Raw genomic sequence first — 20,894 nt, 5'->3', positions numbered from 1 at the left:
ATACTACAGATTTTATTTAGACTAAAGTGCACAAACCGTCCGTTTTGCTCAAAATAGTCATTATGGTCCAAAAAGATTTGGATCAGCACCCCACGTCCAAAGTTTTCATTTTATTGCGGGTTTGATCCAAAACACTTTATAAAAATTCTTCAAATGACGGATTTGCCCTCTCTATTTGTTTTTCCCTTTACTATTTTTTATTATTTAATTACAAAGGGTCCCACCCTCTCTCTCTCTCTCTCTCTCTCTCTCTCTCTCTCTCTCTCTCTCTCTCTCTCTCTATATATATATATATATATATATATATATATATATATATATATATATATATATATATATATATATATATATATATATATATATATATATACCCCTGGACAATCGTTCAAGAACATATACAATCAAAAACAAACCCCCTTCCCCTTGTTCTTCCTCCCTGCAACCCAAACCCACCAACAACCTTCCTCTGTCTTTCTCGAGTGGATATCGTCTTCCAAAATCGATTTTTTGTGTTCAAACTATTTGTTGTGAATCATTTTTTTGGGAGAAATCAATTTCTGGGTTTCATCTTCTCCAACCCAATTTATGGGTTTCATCTTCTCAATTTCTGGGTTTTATCTTCCATCATCGGCAGATAAGGTATCCTTCGTCGTCAAAGGCGTTGGCGAAGGCGTCATCGTTGAAGAGAAAGATGTCCCTTTTCAGAGCCTTCATCAGATTAACTAATAGGTATGGTAACGGTAGTCCTAGAAAAGTCGAAGAAGGCTAGATATGAAGATCGAGGTCGCTGGAGCCACAACGAACCCTAGCTCCGATTAGGGTTTTGTCGTCGCTGCTATGCAGATCCAATTAGAGCTTCACCTCCGCTTCAAATCTATCTCTCTCACCGTCAATCTGAAATCCGTCACCGTCGTTGCTGTGAAGATCCACTGCAAAAACCCTCGCTGTTGTGAAGATCCATAGCAAACCATTCCTTCCTCTTGTTATAAACGAAAACATTTTTTTCTTCATCATAATCTTTCTGTCATTCGAAACCAGAAGCTTCAAATCGATTTGGTGATGGGGTAGACAGTTTCAATGGACATGAGAATGCTTCAAACTGTAGCACGGGCAAGAGGAGAGTGAAGCAAATAAACGGTGTTCTTGAAGTACAAATTTTCATTGGTTTTATAGGACTTCTTTTGGTTATAAAGGTTTGAAAATTGTGGATTTTTGAGGTTGTAAGCTTCATATTGTTTGTGTTTGCAGTGGTATTAATTTCATGGAAGCTTGGTATAAATCGAGAGAGAGAAGTAATTTCTTTTTTATTTTTATTTTAATTAGAAAAGTTTTTAAATAAATAAAAAAAAACTCAAAATGAAAAAAGTAAGGGTAAAATCGTCATTATAAAAAAATTAAAAACAAATTGGACCAAACTCGCAACAAAATGAAAACTTTAGACCTGTGGTGCTAGTCCAAACTTGTTTGGACCAAAGTGGCAATTTTGAGCAAACCACAGGGACCATTTGTGCAGTTTAGTCTTTTATTTATGTTAATTTATGACAAATTGCAAGAATGGTCCCTGTGGTATGTCAAAACTAGCAATTTTGGTCCAAAATGGGTTTGGCTCGCAAGGATGGTCCAATAGTTTCGTTTTGTTGCGAGTTTAGTCCAATTTCCTATGAACTTTTTTATAATGACGGATTTGCCCCTTATTATTTTATTTTCTATTTTTCTTTTATTACAATAATTAAAAACAATTAAAAATAAATTAAAAATAAAACAAAAATAAAATACCCTCTCTCTCTCCACCTTATTCCCCCACATTTTTTTTTCTTTTTACCCAAGAACAGTTCATATTCTTCATCTTTTCCTTCTTAATCAAGATGGGTTTGTGCATACCAAATTCAGGTGTTCCTGGATCTAATCTCCATGATTCCATCATCGCCTCTCAAAAACCCATAAAGCAATGATGAAAACCCAGGAAATCGACTTCATGGATGTTTCGGTAAGTTTTTGAAAAATAACGAGGGGTGAGTTTCTGAAAATCGACTCTATGTATGTTTCCAAGGTGGGGTTTTTTTGGATATCTAATCCATTTCACCGCCGCTGATGGACATCGTCAATGTATCTCCGTCCGATGGCCTTCATTAGCTGCCTAGAATCCCCGTGAAGATCTGAAAGAGCATCGCCACAACTGTCCTTTCCGATTATCCCTCTCACCGTCAATCTGAAACCCTTATCGGTGAGAGTGGAGGATAAGAAAGCACTGGTGGTGAGAAGCAATGGGAAATGGACGCGTGAGGAAAATGAGGAGGAAGGGGCAAGTACCCCAGATTGGAAAGGAGACTTTCTCAGAAGCTCATGAGGAAATTCCAACTGTATGATAACTGTGTCGTGTCGGCCATCACCACAAGGTGCGGAAACGAGGTGTTGACAGTGACGGTGGAGAAGCAGATTCCTCCGCCATACAAATCCAGGATTGTTGAAGTAGTAGTTTCTTGAAGTGGATAGTAATTTTAGGAATGTTTATTTGGTTGGGTTTAGGGTTTAGTTCCTATATTCATCGAAGCTTTTAAGAATCTCCAAACCCCAAAAAACTCAAAACCTAGAAAATCAAAATCGAAACAGTAAAACACCTGAGGGAAAATCACATTCTTGGGTGGGTATCGTTTGCAGATCGTCAACAAATATAGAGGTTAAACCTTTATCTTTGCTCTTATGAGTAAGTGTGCAGAAAATTTGTATTTCATTCTTCAAATATGAAGAATTATATATTTAAATCTGAATCTCTTTCAAAACATCTTCGTAATCCTACCCTTGTCCTAATTTGCTTTCGATTGTGTTCACTGTTGAAGGATGGAGGTTTTTTTCTTGAGTACGCGGTTGAGTTGTGGGTTCGATAATGGTGGTGGGATTGATTTCTTCACCAAAACATTAACACGGCAAGAAAGAAGTGTTTGAGGCTTGATTAATTATGTGTTTTCTTTTTGTGTGTGTGTGTGAGAGAGAGAGAGAGAGATTTTATTTTTGTTTTATTTTTAATTGTTGTAATAAAAGAAAAATTGAAAATAAAATAATAAGGGACAAATCCGTCATTATAAAAAAGTTCATAGGAAATTGGACTAAACTCGCAACAAAACGAAACTATTGGACCATCCTTGCAAGCCAAACCCATTTTGGACCAAAGTTGCTAGTTTTGACATACCACAGGGATCATTCTTGCAATTTTGTCATAATTTATTGTATTTTAATGACCAAAATTACATAAAAAGTAAAAAATCATTGTAACTTGGTTATTTAACCATCTAACTGTTTTCTGATTTAACCATGAAAGTTTGTTATTTAAAAAATATCGCTGCCTAATCTTAAAAAAAATTATGAAAATTACAATAGATTGCAATTTGTTCTGATTTATTTTATTTAACCACTTAACCTTTGAATTTCAAAAATAAACAACTTTGACCAAAAAGATAATTCTTCTGATTATATTTTGCAAGTCATTACCGGAAAAACTCACGGGATTATTTGAAAAAAAAAACTATTTCAAATGTGATACGGTAAAATTTGATAGTATACAGTTATAACAACTTTTAGCAAGCTCTGAAATAGGTTTGGTTTTAAAATGGACCAAAATATGAAAAAATGTTTGTGTAGCTATAAAAAATGTACATGTACATCCACTACTAGAATAAGAACTGACATAGAATGTATGTTTTCCAATTTTCATATTTTAATAAGTATAGTTTAAAAGATTTTTATCAATCATATATCTATATATCTATTATATAATTAGGATAGGGTTTAGTAAGGCAAGGTAGAAGAAGCTCTACTCTACCATCCATAGGCGTATTATAAGTAACATATGATGATTTATGATTATCGAACCCATCCATCCATCCATCCATTATGCCAAACAATCACAAACAAACAATCACAATTACTGTAACACCACATATGTCTGTCTGTCTAAATGGAAGGAACCCAAAAACGATATCATCTCAAAACCAGAAATAATTTCACCACCAAGCATATCATGTTTCACTCGTCATCTGTCCCAAAATATCTGTCACCAAACTCTCCCATTCCAGGAAGCACACGGAACTCATCATTCAACCCTGTCTCTATCTCTGATGTCACTATCTTTATCCTTGGAAACTGCTTGCACACTACATGCACTCCTTGTGGTGCCTGTTAAACATTTATTAGTCAACAACATACTTTCATTGGTTGGTCAACATTGACTTGACTTAGACTTTTAGGCTTACAGATATCAAATTGAGGAATATGATGTTGGCCTCTGGTACACCTTTCTTTAAAAGCAAAGAAATAGCCTGAACAGCTGAATTACCTGTCAACATAACAAATTATAGTTACTTCCAATTACCACAAAACATTCCAACAAACGAGAGACTTGTGAAAAAAAAAAAAAAAAAAAAAAAAAAAGTAACAAAACTAACCTGTTCCTAGTATAGGATCCAACAACAACACATGCCTATCAGAAATGTCTTGTGGCAGTTTTTCATATATTAACTGCATAATAATAATAAAAATGTGTTGTTGTTTCAAATTATTATACAAATTTAAATAGTAACCTTACTTCACTTTCTCTAACAAACCTGTTGCCCATTGTCACCTTCTCTATGAATAAGAATCTTTCCGATCTTGATACCTTTACAACATGCTCTCAGTGCATTTTCCATACTCTCACCACTGCAAAACAATCCAAAACTCATAATTCATAATTCATAAATTTAATATCATCTGAAATGATTATGGTTAAATACCTTCTAATAACAGAAACACCACATAATCTCTTACAAAAATCTACACCTGTGTATACAGATCCTGCATTTTTTTTTTTTACACAAATCATCAACTTAATGATAATAATAATTTAGGGAAGAAATTCAAGGTTGCATGGTAAAAAATTAAGAAAGGCTTACCGGTTGGAGTTATCACCTGCTTTTCTGTAAATGGTAAATGTCCCAAACCATGCTCCACCACCTAATTAAATGGAGTAAAGTTATTCCCAAATAAACATTAAAAAAATGACATTTCTAGCCCTGAAAAATACAACTCACCAAACGGATCAAACGATCTGCATAAAACACAAAATCATGTTTTGTTGTTTGAGCATCACGTATCAGTGTATGCATGCCACGTATCTGCATCACAACAAATATATATTTATAGATATAACAATGAAGAAAACAAAAAGATGAACATAAGGTTATATTATATATATTTTTAAGAAAGTGGTACCTGAAAAGTTGAGTGAATGACATATAAATTAGGATATATTTTACAAAGATCATGTTGTCCAAGTTTTGTCCGAATATGTTGGACAATTAAATCAATAGCTACATGATTGTCTCCTCCACGAGGTATGATGATGTCAGCATACTTTTTTGTTGGAAGTATGAAGTCATCAAACGCAGGCTTCACAAACTTTGAGTACTGCATTAATATAAGTTAAACAAACACTTTAATGTTCCTCAAAAGAAACTATAAATTTTTATATAAATTTTGGATCTTAAACTGACCTGATCAAGAACCATACCAATATCTCTTCCCTTTTCACCTGTGTCACGCCTAATTCTCCTTGCCAGGCGTACATCAGCATCTGCACTGAAAATAACAATTAAGTAAAAAAAGATAAATCCATCAAAGCATTGAGCATTGAGCTGATCTTATATATAGAACCTGTATCAACAAAGATCTTCATGTTCATCAAATCACGTACACGAGGATCATGAAAAATCAGTATGCCTTCCAAAATTATCACATCTGAAGGATTCACCTGCCATACGTTCCATAAAAAATACAAATCAGATGCTCAAAAAGCTGCAAAAATGATCTTTTTAAATGTGTATGTTAAATGAACTAACTAACCCTTCGAGAGATGTTGTTCTTGTAACTTCTGAAGTCATATTTTGGAATATCCACTGCTTTCCACTGCTTCAACATCTCCACAACTGAGAGTAACTTCTCATTATCAAAAGCATCTGGAAAAGTAGAATAAGAAGCAAGAAAACAAAACCAGATTAGAAAATTTATTTATTAAGAAAATAGCAAAGTTAAAGTCACAAAACTTGCCAGGATGATCAAAGTTATACTCATGGACCCTTGTAAGTTCTTCAGGAGTCAGATTATGATAGAATGAGTCCTGAAAACAAAACCATAGATTAAGAAGATTATAAATAAAAGATGATATCAGCAAAGAAAAAGATACCTGATTGACAAGTACTACACGCTGATCATGAAGCTGCTCAATAATCATATCACAAACTGTAGTCTTCCCTGAAGCTGCACCTCCAGCAACCCCTGGTTGTTTATCAAAATATTAACTAATTAAAAACATCATGATGAAGCATGAGATCCAGAATTAAGGTGAGATGAATTTACTATACACTAGTATTCTATTAAAATGATAATCTTTGTTTTACCTAAAACATATAAGTAACAAAGTACATTGTGGATGTTTTCTTGCTACATACATACCAATAATAAAAGGTTGCTTATGCACATTTTCTGTCACTGAAGTTGTTGCCTGCCCTTCCTGTGATTGTGAATTTCTTGCCTGCATCCCATTCATGTGAAATCCAGAAAAGTGTGCCCCTGATGAAGCCTCTATTAAATACTCCACTGGTTTAGACCCCATTTTTGCAATTACAAACCTGCAGCATTAAGTTGAGCAATCAAAATCTCCAGGTTATAAACTATAATAATAATAGCAAATTAGGAATGTTTCAAAAGAATCATATACGACCTACACACCCTTGGCAATGGAAATGTGATATCTTTTTTTTCTTTTACAGATCATAATATTTCTGGGCGTTTTAATCATCAATTAAGAATATATACTGGATCTCTATCAATCAATGCAGTCCATCATTTTGGCACAAGAAAAATAAACAAAGGACATGTTGAGACAAGTTCCATCCTGTAAACTTCTACAGATCAGACATGGGACCAATTTCATTTGTAAATGATCCATCTTGCTGGATGTAAGCAAGCTGCATGTAATTAAAACTTAAAACACCCTGATGTATCTTCAACAATCTTCCCGACTCCATGCTAATCATTGTCATTAAAATTTAAAGGAACTTAGTCATCAAATGAATACCTAATCTAACGGATCTTAAATCAAGTATAACTCAATTCCATCATCAATCTTTACCGTCGAAATGATCCAGCATCCACCGCCGTATGCACAATTAACCAACAATAATTACATTATTCGTGATTTCGAAGGAAACAGAACACGAATCACTCGACAAACCGTTCTTTAACAACGTGTCTAATCCGACCATTGCTTTAGGTGAATAATGTTGTAGAGAGAATAATCAAGCTACTCTCAGCAGTAATCGAAGTTTTAAAACCCAATCTTCGCGACATACAATACACGAATCATATAAAGTCGACGCTGAATCGCGGATCAAAACATGCAGGGAGCCAACAGAAACATAAAATGCAAGATATGCAAGATGGAGGACCTGAATAGCAAAAACAAACAAGATTCAATAATGTAGGGATTCTTGAATATACCTTGAAAGCTCGATTAGATAAGTTCGGAATTCGAGATTTGCGTTGTTTTTCTCGATTTGTTCTCAAGATTTGATTTGAAACTGCGGCAGGGTAGAGAAGAGACGAATCAAAAACGAAATCAACTCGCTTTCGTACGCCTTATACGGATACATTGAATTTAAAGGGAAGGCTCTGCAGTGTTTGTGAGTGTGAGAATAGGGGAATTGGAAATTAGGGCTTGAAGTTGGATGTAATTACGACGATGAACCTAACGATTTTTTGGATTGCGAAATCGTAACTATCAGTTTGGTGCAGAATTTAGAGAAGTTTAATTTACGTAAACTAAACATCCTCTTCAAAACAAATTAAAAAAAAAAATACAAAAAAAAAAAAAAACGTAAAAAGCATAAAACATGACGTGGTGCCTATGGGTGTGGGCCCAGATTATGTTAATCTTCTTTATTTATTTTCACTTTTTCTGAAATTTTAATATTTAATTGAATGTATATTTTAAGTTTTAACCAAAAAAAGTAAGAAGTAAAGCTTATTACACACCAAAACTTTATTAAATGAAACGGGTCTCGCTAAAATTAAATAATATATGGGATAATGACTTAAAAGGGTAATATATTTTTCGATTTATACACATTTGGTCATTGAATTTTTTTTTTCGTCCATATTTACCCCTTCAACTTGTTAAACTGTATACATTTAGTTCTTATAACCGGCTACTACATGTTACCCGGTAAAAATGACTTAATAGGGTAATATATTTCTCACTTTGTACACATTTAATCCTTAATATTTTTGTACATATTTAGTTTTTTTTTTTTTTTTTTTTTTTGCAAAATAAGTCATTTTTTTTGTACTCATTCAATACTTATGAATGATTTTTTAGTTTTTTCTCACGAAATCTTACGTGGGACATTCATTAATGAGGTGTATGGAGCTTTTGATGCTTATATCCATCGCGATCTCGACTACTTGGTTGCTTAGGTCATGTGTTCTGAACGTCATAACTTCTTCATATGATCTCAGATTTTAACGATCTTTATATTCATGCGTTCGTATTTTAGTCTACTACAACTTTCATTTAGATTACTCCCATTAAAAAATAATATATTTTTACTTACGATTTTTATATCCATACGCGGTAGCGGATTTAGTATGATCCCGGTGTTGCACCGACAACACCTGTTTTCTGTTCGCAGTGGAAAAATTTTCGCTTTTTTTTTTTCGTTTATACCTATTTTCCATGTATCGGCAACACCTATTTCATCTCGGCAACACCTACTATGTATTACTGCGTCTTCCCCTGTCCATACGTTTTTTATGAATGCATGTATGTATGTTTTTTTATAAAATCGTTAGTAAAAATATATTACATTTTAACGGGAGTAATCTTAATGAAAGTTGTAGTAGACTCAAAAAATGAACACGTGGATAAAGATCCTTAAAATCTGATATCGTATGAAGAAGTTACGATGTTCAAAATACAAGACCTAAGCCAAACCACAAGACCTACGCAACCAAGCAGTCGAGATCACATTGCACATAAGCATCAACAACCCCAAGCACCTCATCAATGATTGTCTCACGTAAGATGTCGTGAAAAAAAATAAAGAAATCATTCATAAGTACTGAATGAGTACAAAAAAATGACTTATTTTTAAACAAAAAAAAAATGTTAAGGACTAAATATGTACAAAAATATTAAGGACTAAATGTGTACAAAATGAAAAATATATTACCCTATCAAGTCATTTTTCCCGGCTAACCTGGAGTAACAGGTCATAAGGACTGAATGTGTACAGTTTAACGAGTTTAAGGGGTAAATGTGGACGGAAAAAAAACTCAGTGACCAAATGTGTACAAATCGAATAATATGTTACCCTTTTAAGTCATTATCCCATAATATATATATATATATATATATATATATATATATATATATATATATATATATATATATATATATATATATATATATATATATATATATATATGGTGGAACCAATCTTTTTTTCAACTTTTAGAACTTATTTTTTATCAAAAAAAAAAAAACTAAAAATACAGAAATTCATAACTTTTTATCTTTTTTCCAATGATATCAAATTCGATTTTTTTTACATTAAATTCACAATGTGAATCTTTGAAAATTCACAATGTGAATCCGGATTCACCCGGTGAATCCGAAAAATATTTTTCACATTCACAATATTAATATATGAATTTAGATATTTTTAGATTTTTTTTCGATAAAGAATAAGCTCTAGAAATTGAAAAAAAGATTTGGTTCCGTGAAGAACCAATAATTATAGTTCTGTATTGAACTTTTCCATATATATATATATATATATATATATATATATATATATATATATATATATATATATATATATATATATATATGTTATATGGAAAACAAAAAAACCCTAAAAATCATAAAAGTGTATAAAAAAAATACTTAGAGATCACAAATTTTTTTTTTGACTTTATATATGAAAAAATCGTACCTTTTTTTAAATATTCGCTGAAAAAACAAAAAAAAATCAATTTTGTTTTCAAAAAAAATTTCAGCGAATTATTAATAAAAGGTGCGATTTTTTTATATATAAAATCAAAAAAAAATTGTGATCTTTAAGTATTTTTTATGTATTGTTATGATTTTTAGAGTTTTTTTTTCATAAAACCTAAACCTATATATATATATATATATATATATATATATATATATATATATATATATATATATATATATATATATATATAGTATTATTCAGTCTTGAAATTTTATATTAAATATTATTATAAAAACTATATTATTTCTGATAATATAGTTCTTTTGTATAAAATGCAAACCATTACATGTAAGATCATATTGCCGATTTATACACATCAATTAGTGCTACATATTAGGTAAAAATTTAAAACCAAATGGCTTCTAGTCTAACGGTATATGGAGTTGTCCTCCTTTCTAGAGGTTGAGGGTTAGACACAGATGAAATTAAAAATAGTTTAACAGTAAAGTAGATTTACGGTTAAAAAAAAAAAGTAAAAATCTGAAATAAATCGGACTATTCAATGATTTAAAATAAACAAAAGATGTTTATCTTTCCTTTTTGAAGTTACGCGAGTGGTTCAATAATTAGTCGGTGTATGAGTCAAATAACGTGGGGTCTGTGTTGATGGTTTTCTTTTCTCGAGGTTTGAAGAAAATATAAAAACCAATCATGTTTTTACGATATTAAGAGATTTATTAAAAAAGAAAAAATCTTCATTGATATTTGATGAATATTAAAAATATTATAAACATGGAAATCTTGTGGACTTCAGCAAAAACATTAAAGCAAGTAAATTTGTAAGCATTAGACCATCCACAGCGGTATCAAGAAATTTGCAATGCCACATTTTCACTATTATCAAGTCACGTAAGATGAGTTCTTTCTAAATTTGAAAGTCTTGCAATCCTTACACCTCTATATTTTAATATTATATTTATATCAAGAATAATATACTATATATTTTAATATTATGATATTATGATTATATTTATATCTATAATAATGTATTACCACGTATATAAAACTATATTTATATTAACTCTAATGAAAACTATTTTATAACTTTACGTTATTAAAACACAAAACAATTAATATATAATATTTTTGTTAATAAAATAGCAAACTAAATAAATTAATATTCAAATACTATGTCATTTTTAGACTGGATCAAACCGAACGCCTTCTTAAAAACATGTTTGATACGATTTATTAGACTTGTATAGTTGTATTTTATTTAGCCCGTTAAAAACACAACATATTTCTAAAGAAAATTGAACATTTTCAAAGTGCACATAACTCGAAGGCCGACACACACCACATCAGATATAAAGAATTTTCTTGATTGAATCAGCAGCCGAACTAATTGAACCGACAGTCGAACCAAGAACAACAGTTCAACTAAAAATCAATTTTTTAATATGTATATATATATATATATATATATATATATATATATATATATATATATATATATATATATATATATATAATGTAATAGTTGATTGATGTGGCAGGGGGGACCACTTTTGAAAGATAAGTGTTATTGTACTGATGTGAGTAAGCATTGCAAAGTTATGTGTCACAATTGAAAGATTAGTGACATTGCACTGATGTGGATGACCTTAGTGGGATTGATATGAAATATTTTTTTAATTAATATTTACAATAACTTGTATGTTAAATATGATTGAAAATATTATTGATGGTATAATTATAAGAAAAATGTCATTGTAGCATAATGAATTTCGTACTTTTGTCAATCAATTATGTTTTTTTTTTGCATAACAGACCATCTAATTTTTACTGTACATGTCAATTAAGTTATTATTGTTAGTTTTTAACCATTCATCTGTTAACCAGTTAATCTAAATTACACGACTGACCATTATGGGTCTAAATTTCTTTCGTAGTTGGTCCCTTACCAACATTGTTCATCACCGGCACCACTACCATTCACCTCCTACAGCCACCACAGTTGAGCCCTTTCTGAAAAATGAGTGACCAAAACTACCATATTTCTGAAAATTAAGCGACCAAAACTGCCACATTTCTAAAACTCTAGGGACCAAAGTGTAACATCTTGTTTCAAGAAGTTTCTTATTTCGGGATTGTGAACAATAAATCGATCAAGTAAAGGCCTTGGGCTTCAAAGGAATATGGTTTAAACTCTATTGGATGTTGATAATAATGTTTATATGATCCAATCCATTGGTTTGTGTTTTGGAGTCAAAGGGTAAAATGGAAAAAGTGATGTTACAAACTTCTTCCATGAATTAAGGATTTTAGTTCGGTATGTTCTACGTCAAAAGTAATTAGTTAGAATTGTGGGGCTATTTAATACATTGCCGTGCATATAAAGAACGCCGAAAAAGGAGTTGAAACGAAAAGTTATGGATGTTTGAAGTTGAAGTGGAAATTGGGGGTTTTGTCCTACGCAGGGCGTAGGAAAGTGACGCATGGTGTAGCTGCTACGCAGGGTGTAGGAAAGTTACGCAGGGCGTAAATGCTAAAATATTGGACGTGGGTTTAAGGGCTCTAACTTATGGAAGACCCTCTCATGACTAACCTCCATCACCTAAGATCGTTCATTAAGAAAGCCTAGCCTCCTCTTACTTGAGCATTGAGAAAGTCGATGTAACAAAGATGATATAAATTCATTTTGCAAACAAGAAAGTTATAAATGTTTTTATCATTAAACAAGATTCAGATGATCCATCATACATTGAAACGGAATTTGAATTGTGTGTATTAAGATGTGTATTGAATAACAAAAATAAAAGCAACCAATGAGAATGATTTATGATCTAAATAGAATTTCGTTTGTCTGATTGATGTTGTTCCAGAGTAAAAATCAGATAACATGACTTGAATCGTTTTGATGAAAATAGATGTTAGGAATAAAGATTATGAAACATAAATATCAGCCATAGTCACCAGATTCTTGCAAATCGTACTTTACCTCGATACTCAACCATTGTAACCAGCCATGATATTTGGAACATCTCCATCATTATTGTAACATCCCAAAAATCAAGATCAAAAATTTCATTTTTGATATAACGATTCATAAAACAATTTATAAGAAAACATCATCAGGTTATTTCTTTTCATAAAAACCATAGATCACATGTCTCAAAACCATATCATAAAATAGTAATAATGTCAAAGTACAATCCCAAGAACATCATAGTGCGGAAATAATGGTGTGATGCGTTGCTACCGAGCCGGCTCCTTTCCCTTCGAAGAAGAAGGACCTGAAACAAAAACTGTAAACCGTAAGCACAAAGCTTAATGAGTTCCCCCATCATACCACATACCATATAACAAACATAATGCCGGGCAATTCTGGGGTGCCCGACCTACCCTGCCAGGCCATTCTGGGGTGCCCGACCTACCCTCCAGTTTATCTCAACTGGCCGACATTGTGGCCGTAGACCCACTTTTTTACTGGATGGTAACTCACCTCAATGTCGTGCAGTAACTGAATTGTCCTCGGTGTAGGGATCAACTCTCCTCAAACTCCTACACATAACAGTCTCCTTTAGTTACTCATTTCTATTCATATCCCCTTTAAGGGTCAATCTTGGGTAATGGTCAAAGTCAAAGTCAAGGTCAACGCTCTGGTCAAAGTCAACATCCTGGTTGACTCAACTCGCCGAGTTGGTCCATCAACTCGTCGAGTTCCATAATTTAGAGAATCTCGAATTTGTGATCTGACTCGTCGAGTTACCCTCTAACTCGCCGAGTTTCTCCTTATGAAAGAATTGGGACTTTCCATTTGAACTCGTCGGGTCCTTCCTTGGACTCGTCGAGTTCTCCTTCATACAGTCGGGATATTTTCTCACTGAATCGGCGAGTTCATCCTTGGACTCGTCGAGTTCTTGACCTTTAAGTCCAAAACACGTCTAATTGGCTGAGTCATCTTCTAGACTCAACAAGTTTGCTAAGTAACAGAGAATGTTGGGGAACCACGACCCGACTCGCCGAGTCCTAAGAGCGACTCGTCGAGTCCCCCATGATCCAAATCTATACAATCGATTTCATTCGGGCTTAATGCATCCAAAACATAGATCTGGCCTCATAGGTTCGATATAACACGTAAAGTTTCAAACTTTACGTCCATGCATGGGCTATTTAGCTCAAAAAGCCCTAAAAAGTGGTTCATAGGATTCATGGGACTCCCATGGACATAAAGTTGGCACCTTTATGCCATGGAGTCCCTCAAAGACTCTGGATCTGAAATCTAAACCCAAAACATGCTTGCATCCATGAATGGTTCCAAAAATGGCTCCTTAAAGCCCTAAACTACTCCAAGAAGAAATCTAGTAGATGAATGGTCAAGGTATAAGCTTTATACCTCAAATGAGTTGGAAATGGAACACAACCTCTGGATCTACTTTCTTCCTCTTGAACTCCCAAGCTTCTTCTTCCTTCTTAAGCTTCAAACCCACCAAAAACACACAAAATAGCTCAAGAACACTCAAAATGGGCTAGGGTTTCGAATTAGGGTTTTCTAGACTAAGGGAGGCGATGAGGGAGGCCACAATGCGAGTGTTAATGTGTTTAAATAGGTTTCAAACCCTGAAAATTAGGGTTTCACTCTGGCAGGTAGGGATTAGATTTAGAACCGGAAAATCGGACCGGAACCGGAACCGTTAGAACCGGAATATATAGAACCGATTCTGGTTCCGAGTTTAAAAATTGGCTTTATCCAGGTTCCGGATAATCCAGGTTTGGGTCCATCAGGTCCGGGTAAACCGGGTCTAAAAACCGGAACCGGTGTTAGGAACCGGAACCACTTTTAGGGTCGGAATCGGTTTTTGTGAAACGTTTAAAAGATGCATATCTGATTCGTTTCAACTCCGATTGACATGCGGTTTTTTCCAACATGTAGTTTAGAGTTTGTACATGATTTTAAACTATAATTTTGCTATTTTTAGTTTTATATTTATTGACTTACAGTCCCCCAAAGTCGAGATATCAAAGCTGAAACTTTTAGTTTTTCAGTTTTTTTGTATTCTGTGAAAGTTTTAAAACATGCATATCTAATTCGTTTAAAGTTGGATTGACATGTGGTTTTTTCCAACTTGTAGTTTACTGTTTGTACATGAGTTTAGACTATAATTTGTCATTTTTGGTTTAATATTCAATGAATAGTCCCCCGAAGTTGGGATATCAAAACTAAAAAATTTCAACTTTTCAACTTTTTGTTTTTGTACTTTGTATTCTGTGAAAATGTTAACACATGCATATCTCATTCGTTTAGAGTCGGATTGACATGCGGTTTTTTCCAGAGTGTAGTTTAGAGTTTGTACATGATTTTAGACTATAATTTTGTCAATTTTGGTTCCATATTCAATAAGTTACAGTCCCCCAAAGTCGGGATATCAATATGAAAATTTTCAAAGTTCAACCCACTAAGTAGTAAGTAATTACCAAAAAATTCCGGTTTTTCCGGGTTTTCCGGTTCTAAACCCACTTTATCCGGTTCCAACCTACCCACTTTGATGTTTTTGGGTTTTCCGGTTCTAGACCGGAACCGAACCGGAACCGGTTCCTATATACCAGTCCGGTTTCCGGTTCTACAAAATCCCGTTAACCGGTTCCGGGTTTTCCGGGTCTGGGTCCATCCGGTCCGGGTTTGGACCCACTTTCATCCCTACTGGCATGCCTACTCGTCGAGTCGAGGATCCTCGACTCGTCGAGTAGACTTCAAGTCCCACGTACACATATCTAATTCCTACTCGACGAGTTTAGGACCTCCAACTCGTCGAGTCCCTTTGTAAAAATGCATAATTCTTATTTAAAATACGTACCAGGAACCGGGTGTTACAATTATGGCAACCAAAAAGAAGGAGTTAAAAGCATTAAAGAGAGAAATAAAGAATGAGAAAGAAAGAAGATTTAGACTTGTTCAATATGAACTGTGGTGGCTGCCGGAGGTGAACGGTGGTTGCTCCCGGAAATGAACGGTGGTGGTAACGGTGATAAACATTGTTGGTAAGGTACCAACTACGAACAAAATTTAAACCATAGGGGTCACTTGTATAATTTAGAATAACTGGTTAATTGAGGAATGGTTAAAACTAACAATAATGCCTTAATTGACATGTACAAAAAAAATTAGATGGCCTATTGTGCAAAAAAAAAAACATAATTGGTCAAATCGGCCGAGCAAAACACCTAAGTTCTTTGTGCTACACTGACATTTTCCCATAACTTTATAGGTATTTTTAAGACAACTTGTAAGTATGTCTGTGTTAGACATATATAATACGAACCATCAGAAAGTGATAAGTTATACCATTTGAACAGTCAAATTAGTTCCAATAATAGGTTGGTCATAACTGTATAAACTGAAAATTGTAAGCACAAAGCTTAGTGGGTTCCCCCACAATACCTCATAACATACAAACATACAACCAAGCATATTTGGGTGCTTGCAATCCCCTTCGGTCTATTTCAACCGGATACAATCAAGCATATATGGGTGCTTACAATCCCATTCGGTATATTTCAACCAAATAGCGAGTCTATTTCACCCCTACCACTACCATATAATATCATAACAAAGAATCACATAGTCATCAAGAAAACACAGGCATAACTGACATGTAACACCCATAAAATTCAAGCCAATTTAAAACATTTTAACCCATTCAAAAACCATTAAGTTATTACAACTTGTTTTCAAAATAGTTTAAACATCAGAGTATCCCCAGAACCAAATCACAAAATCGTGAAATATGAGGAGCGGTACGATCACGCCTTTGCCTTGCCACGATCACCTGGTGTACCTGAAACAATAAACTGAAACCGTAAGCTCGAAAGCTTAGTGAGTTCCCCCAAAATACTCGTACACACATAACCATACACATACAGCAATGAACAACATACTATGGGTCCAATCAACCGTCAGGTTGGAATACCCCATGCCCTCAACCGTCGGGTTGGAATGCCAACATACTACGAGTCCAATCATCCTCGGGATGGAATACTCTCGGCCCACAACCATCGGGTTGGAATGCCTACACACCTATACATACAATAACTACTATGGGTCCAATCATGCCTCGGGATGGAATACCCTAGGCCCTCAACCATCAGGTTGGAATGCCCACCTACTATGAGTCCAATCATCCTACCGGGATGGTATACTCCTAGCCCTCAACCATCGGGTTGGAATGCCCACCTACTATACATACACTAACTACTATGGGTCCAATCATCCCTCGGGATGGAATACCCCAGGCCCTCAACCATCAGGTTGGAATACCCACCTACTATGAGTCCAATCATCCTACCGGGATGGAATACTCCTGGCCCTCAACCATCGGGTTGGAATGCCCACATACTAGCAAACATGTGCACCTATCAAATAACCATATAACAGTCTACAAGACAACATACTAGGGCCCTATCATCCTACCGGGATGGAACACCCTCCACTACTGCTCAACACGTGCACATATAACATGTAATCTCCTACCAGCATACAGACAGTCATACAAACTACAGGTCACTAAGCATAGCCACATACAATCTACCAGAATACCGATCTAATCAGAACATACCATCATAGAGCCATCCTATTTACCAGGATGCCAACTAACAGAACATACCATCATATAGCCATCCTATCTACCAGGATGCCAACTAACATATCACAGCAGTAACTATCTCAAATAACAAATCAAAGGGCCGGCCTTGGTGCCTTAGACCCTTGGGTATAGTGAGGATAACTCACCTTGCAACTGTCGAACCGAACCACGAAAGCACAATCCCGAAGCACTGCCCCAAACTCCAACACCTATAGCCATCAATGATCCATTGACATAAATATCCAAATTACCATAATACCCTTGAAGGTCAAACTGGTCAAAGTCAAAGTCCTGCCCAAAGCCAACCTTCCTGATTGACCCTACTCGCCGAGTCAACCCGCTGACTCGCCGAGTTCCCAAACTTCAGAAAACTCTTATATCACGACTCGACTCGCCGAGTCACCCCATGACTCGTCGATTTCAACAATCTCTGAGTCCTATCATGTCCAACTCACTGAGTCACCACTCAACTCAATGATCTGAGTCTTAACCAGAAGAGGTTGGGGTTTTGCGTTCTGACTCGCCGAGTCCAAGAACAGACTCGTCGAGTCCACGACAATCTTCAACAGACTCGCCGAGTTGTTCCTCCAACTCGTCGAGCCCATGCCTATCTTCAACAGACTCGCCGAGTCCAAGAAAAGACTCGCCGAGTCTCTTCAGTCCTTTATTCATACAGAGGCTTTTCGAGTCATGCAGGGGCTCCAAACCGTAGATCCACTCTTCTAGGGCATGACTCTCACGTAAAGTTGCAAACTTTACGTGGAAACGAAGAGCTAAAGGCCCAAATCAATCTAGGGCTAAGGTTTAAGACAAGGATGCTTCACCAACAAGCCAAGGGCTGATACTTTGTGAGTTTCTGGACCAAGACAAGTCTAGATCTGAAGTAGCAACCTCAGATCTAGACCCCTAACCCGAAATAGATCCTTAACATGCCAAAATGGCCCCAAATCTCATTCTTGAATAGATATAAATGCAATAGAGTCAAGGTAATAGCTTGTTACCTCCAAAGTGTGCCCAAGCTGAAGTAGATTCTGGATCTACACCAATCCCTTGATGCTAGCCTCTTGATCTTCAAGCTCCCTTCTCAATATTCCTCCTCCAAAGCTCAAATCTCTTTAACAATGGAAGCTCACACGATTTTAGGGTTTACTGACTCTCAAGGGCAATAAGGAGGCTGAAGGGAGGACATATAGTCCTTTAAATAGGGTGCAACCCTTAAGATTAAGGTTTTCTCTTTTCAGCACCAACTCGTCGAGTCCAGCTGCCGACTCGGCGAGTTGGTCACTTAACTCGCGACCAGAACCCGCTCCGACTCGACGAGTAAGCATACCTACTCGTCGAGTACCTTCTTCAATTTACACTTAAGTCCTTCAATCATACTTCTAAATTTTGGGATGTCACATGACAGTTGTCACGAAGTCAACCATCATACTACAACAAAAACTAGTGGGCCAGCATTGGTGCCTTCGACCCACAGATACAGTGAAGGAAACTCACCTCAGACTGAAGGTATCAAATCACACTCTGCGGATGACTCGCAAAATGCTCTCCCTAAGGCACAAGTAGAAAACCCTAATTAGAAATTAGGTCAATAGTACAACCAGAAAGTCCAAACCCTAATTCTTGACTTACAAAAAAATGGTTTCTTCACCCTTGCCTTATTGGGCCTCCCCCCACCAAGGCCCAAATCCATACTAGTCCAAAAAGGCATCCAAGCCCAACTACAAGGCCTTTAAGGCCCAATATGGCCCACGAGCACCCACCATGGCCTAAAGCCCAAAAATGTTCTACTACTCCAGGTGGGCCTAAGGCCCAAACCCCAAACAAGTCAAAGCCTATCAAGACTCGAGCCCAAAAATGTCATGAGCCCACAGACTGCGTACGTATGGAGTACATGGCTCGTACGCCTAACGTACGCTGATGATCCGGAATCAAGGCACTGGCCCAGTACGCGCAACGCACTCTAGAGTACGCTCGGCGTATTGGTCAGTCAGCCCATAATTGCTCCCATGTCTTAATCCATTAAGCTCTAACGTCCAAAACTTAAATCCAAGCTCATAAAAGTGTCTTAAGCCATACAGTTGCAAACTTTATGCTCTTGCATGCCTTATTGGGACTCAAACCATGAATTAAGCCCTCTAACTCTCTTAGGTGGTCACCAACTCATCCATGGTTGAGTCTTAACCTTAAAGATATGATTTGTATGACTTCATGCACTCCCAAGAGTCCAAAAGGACAGCTCAAACGGATTGGAGTAGCCCATACTCCAAAAGACCAAGATATGGGACCAAAAGATGCTAAAATCTTCCCTAAACCTAGATCCAAACTTAGAATGAGCAAGTTTCAGACTTTATACCTTCAATAGGCTAGAAATGATGTACAAACTTTGGATCTACAACCTCCTTCTTCTCCTTTTCTTCTCCTCAAGCTTCCTTCTTCTTCAAAACGACAAAAGAACACCCAAACACTCTATGTAAGCTCAAAAATGCACTCAAGATGGCTAGGGTTTCGTGATTAGCACTAAAAGGAAATGGAGGCTGAAAGGGTGATGTACTTGAAGGACTTAAGGATCTTAAATAGGGTGCAAACCCTAAAAGTTAGGGTTTGTCCCTGGCTTGAGTACGCCTAGCATACACATGGGTATGCCCAGCGTACGCCGGGATCACCCTGATAACGCATGCAAGGAGTAGGTCGTGTGTACCTAATGTACGCCCAACGTACTCACGAACCCTTCACCACTTTTTAAATTAAATAATAGATTAATTTCATACATGGCGACTCAGGCGCTACAAATCATGGGCTAATAACCTTTTACTTTCATTTAGACTAGATGAAACCTAATACTATGTGTTAATTTATGCTTTTATGGATTATTGAATTTTCTTTTAGCTTTTATTTAGATCATTATCATCGCATGTTAAACTTTCAATCTTTATTGCATTGCCCTCAAGTTTTGTGTAGTTAAATGGTCATTGATTGCATGAACTTGTTTACCTAGTTATTTATAATCATTAAATTGCTAAATCTAGAGATTGACCATATCCTAGTTTAGGTGATAAAGTTAGTTGCTCGACTATGTTAGAGAGCATTATTACATCATAATACGTGCTTCATTGTTTATCTTGATCATAGATAGATAATTCTTAGATACATTTATTCATAATCCAACGATATCATAAAATCAGTTAGTCTGATCATGATAACTAGTAATTTCTAACTG

At 35.4% G+C, this 20,894-nt stretch overlaps 1 protein-coding gene across 1 annotated transcript; it reads right to left on the bottom strand.

The window, feature by feature from the left end:
- Positions 1-3,831: 3,831 nt before the first annotated feature.
- Positions 3,832-7,809, bottom strand: LOC145137373 (uridine kinase-like protein 4). Its single transcript, XM_079071510.1, has 15 exons — positions 7,531-7,809; positions 6,484-6,659; positions 6,215-6,306; positions 6,079-6,148; positions 5,875-5,987; positions 5,686-5,782; positions 5,526-5,605; positions 5,245-5,439; positions 5,064-5,147; positions 4,926-4,986; positions 4,767-4,827; positions 4,599-4,692; positions 4,440-4,512; positions 4,248-4,330; positions 3,832-4,170 (listed from the first exon to the last, which is right to left on the bottom strand). The coding sequence occupies exons 2-15, from the start codon at positions 6,641-6,643 to the stop codon at positions 4,021-4,023; spliced, it is 1,413 nt and encodes a 470-aa protein (XP_078927636.1). The 5' UTR covers positions 6,644-6,659; positions 7,531-7,809; the 3' UTR covers positions 3,832-4,020.
- Positions 7,810-20,894: the final 13,085 nt, after the last annotated feature.

Source organism: Lactuca virosa, chromosome 9 (assembly GCF_052849685.1).
Source record: "Lactuca virosa cultivar CGN04683 chromosome 9, Lactuca_virosa_CGN04683_v6, whole genome shotgun sequence".
Lineage (NCBI taxonomy): Eukaryota > Viridiplantae > Streptophyta > Magnoliopsida > Asterales > Asteraceae > Lactuca > Lactuca virosa.
Note: the sequence above shows the minus strand (reverse complement) of the source record. Positions and strands in the feature narration are given on the sequence as shown.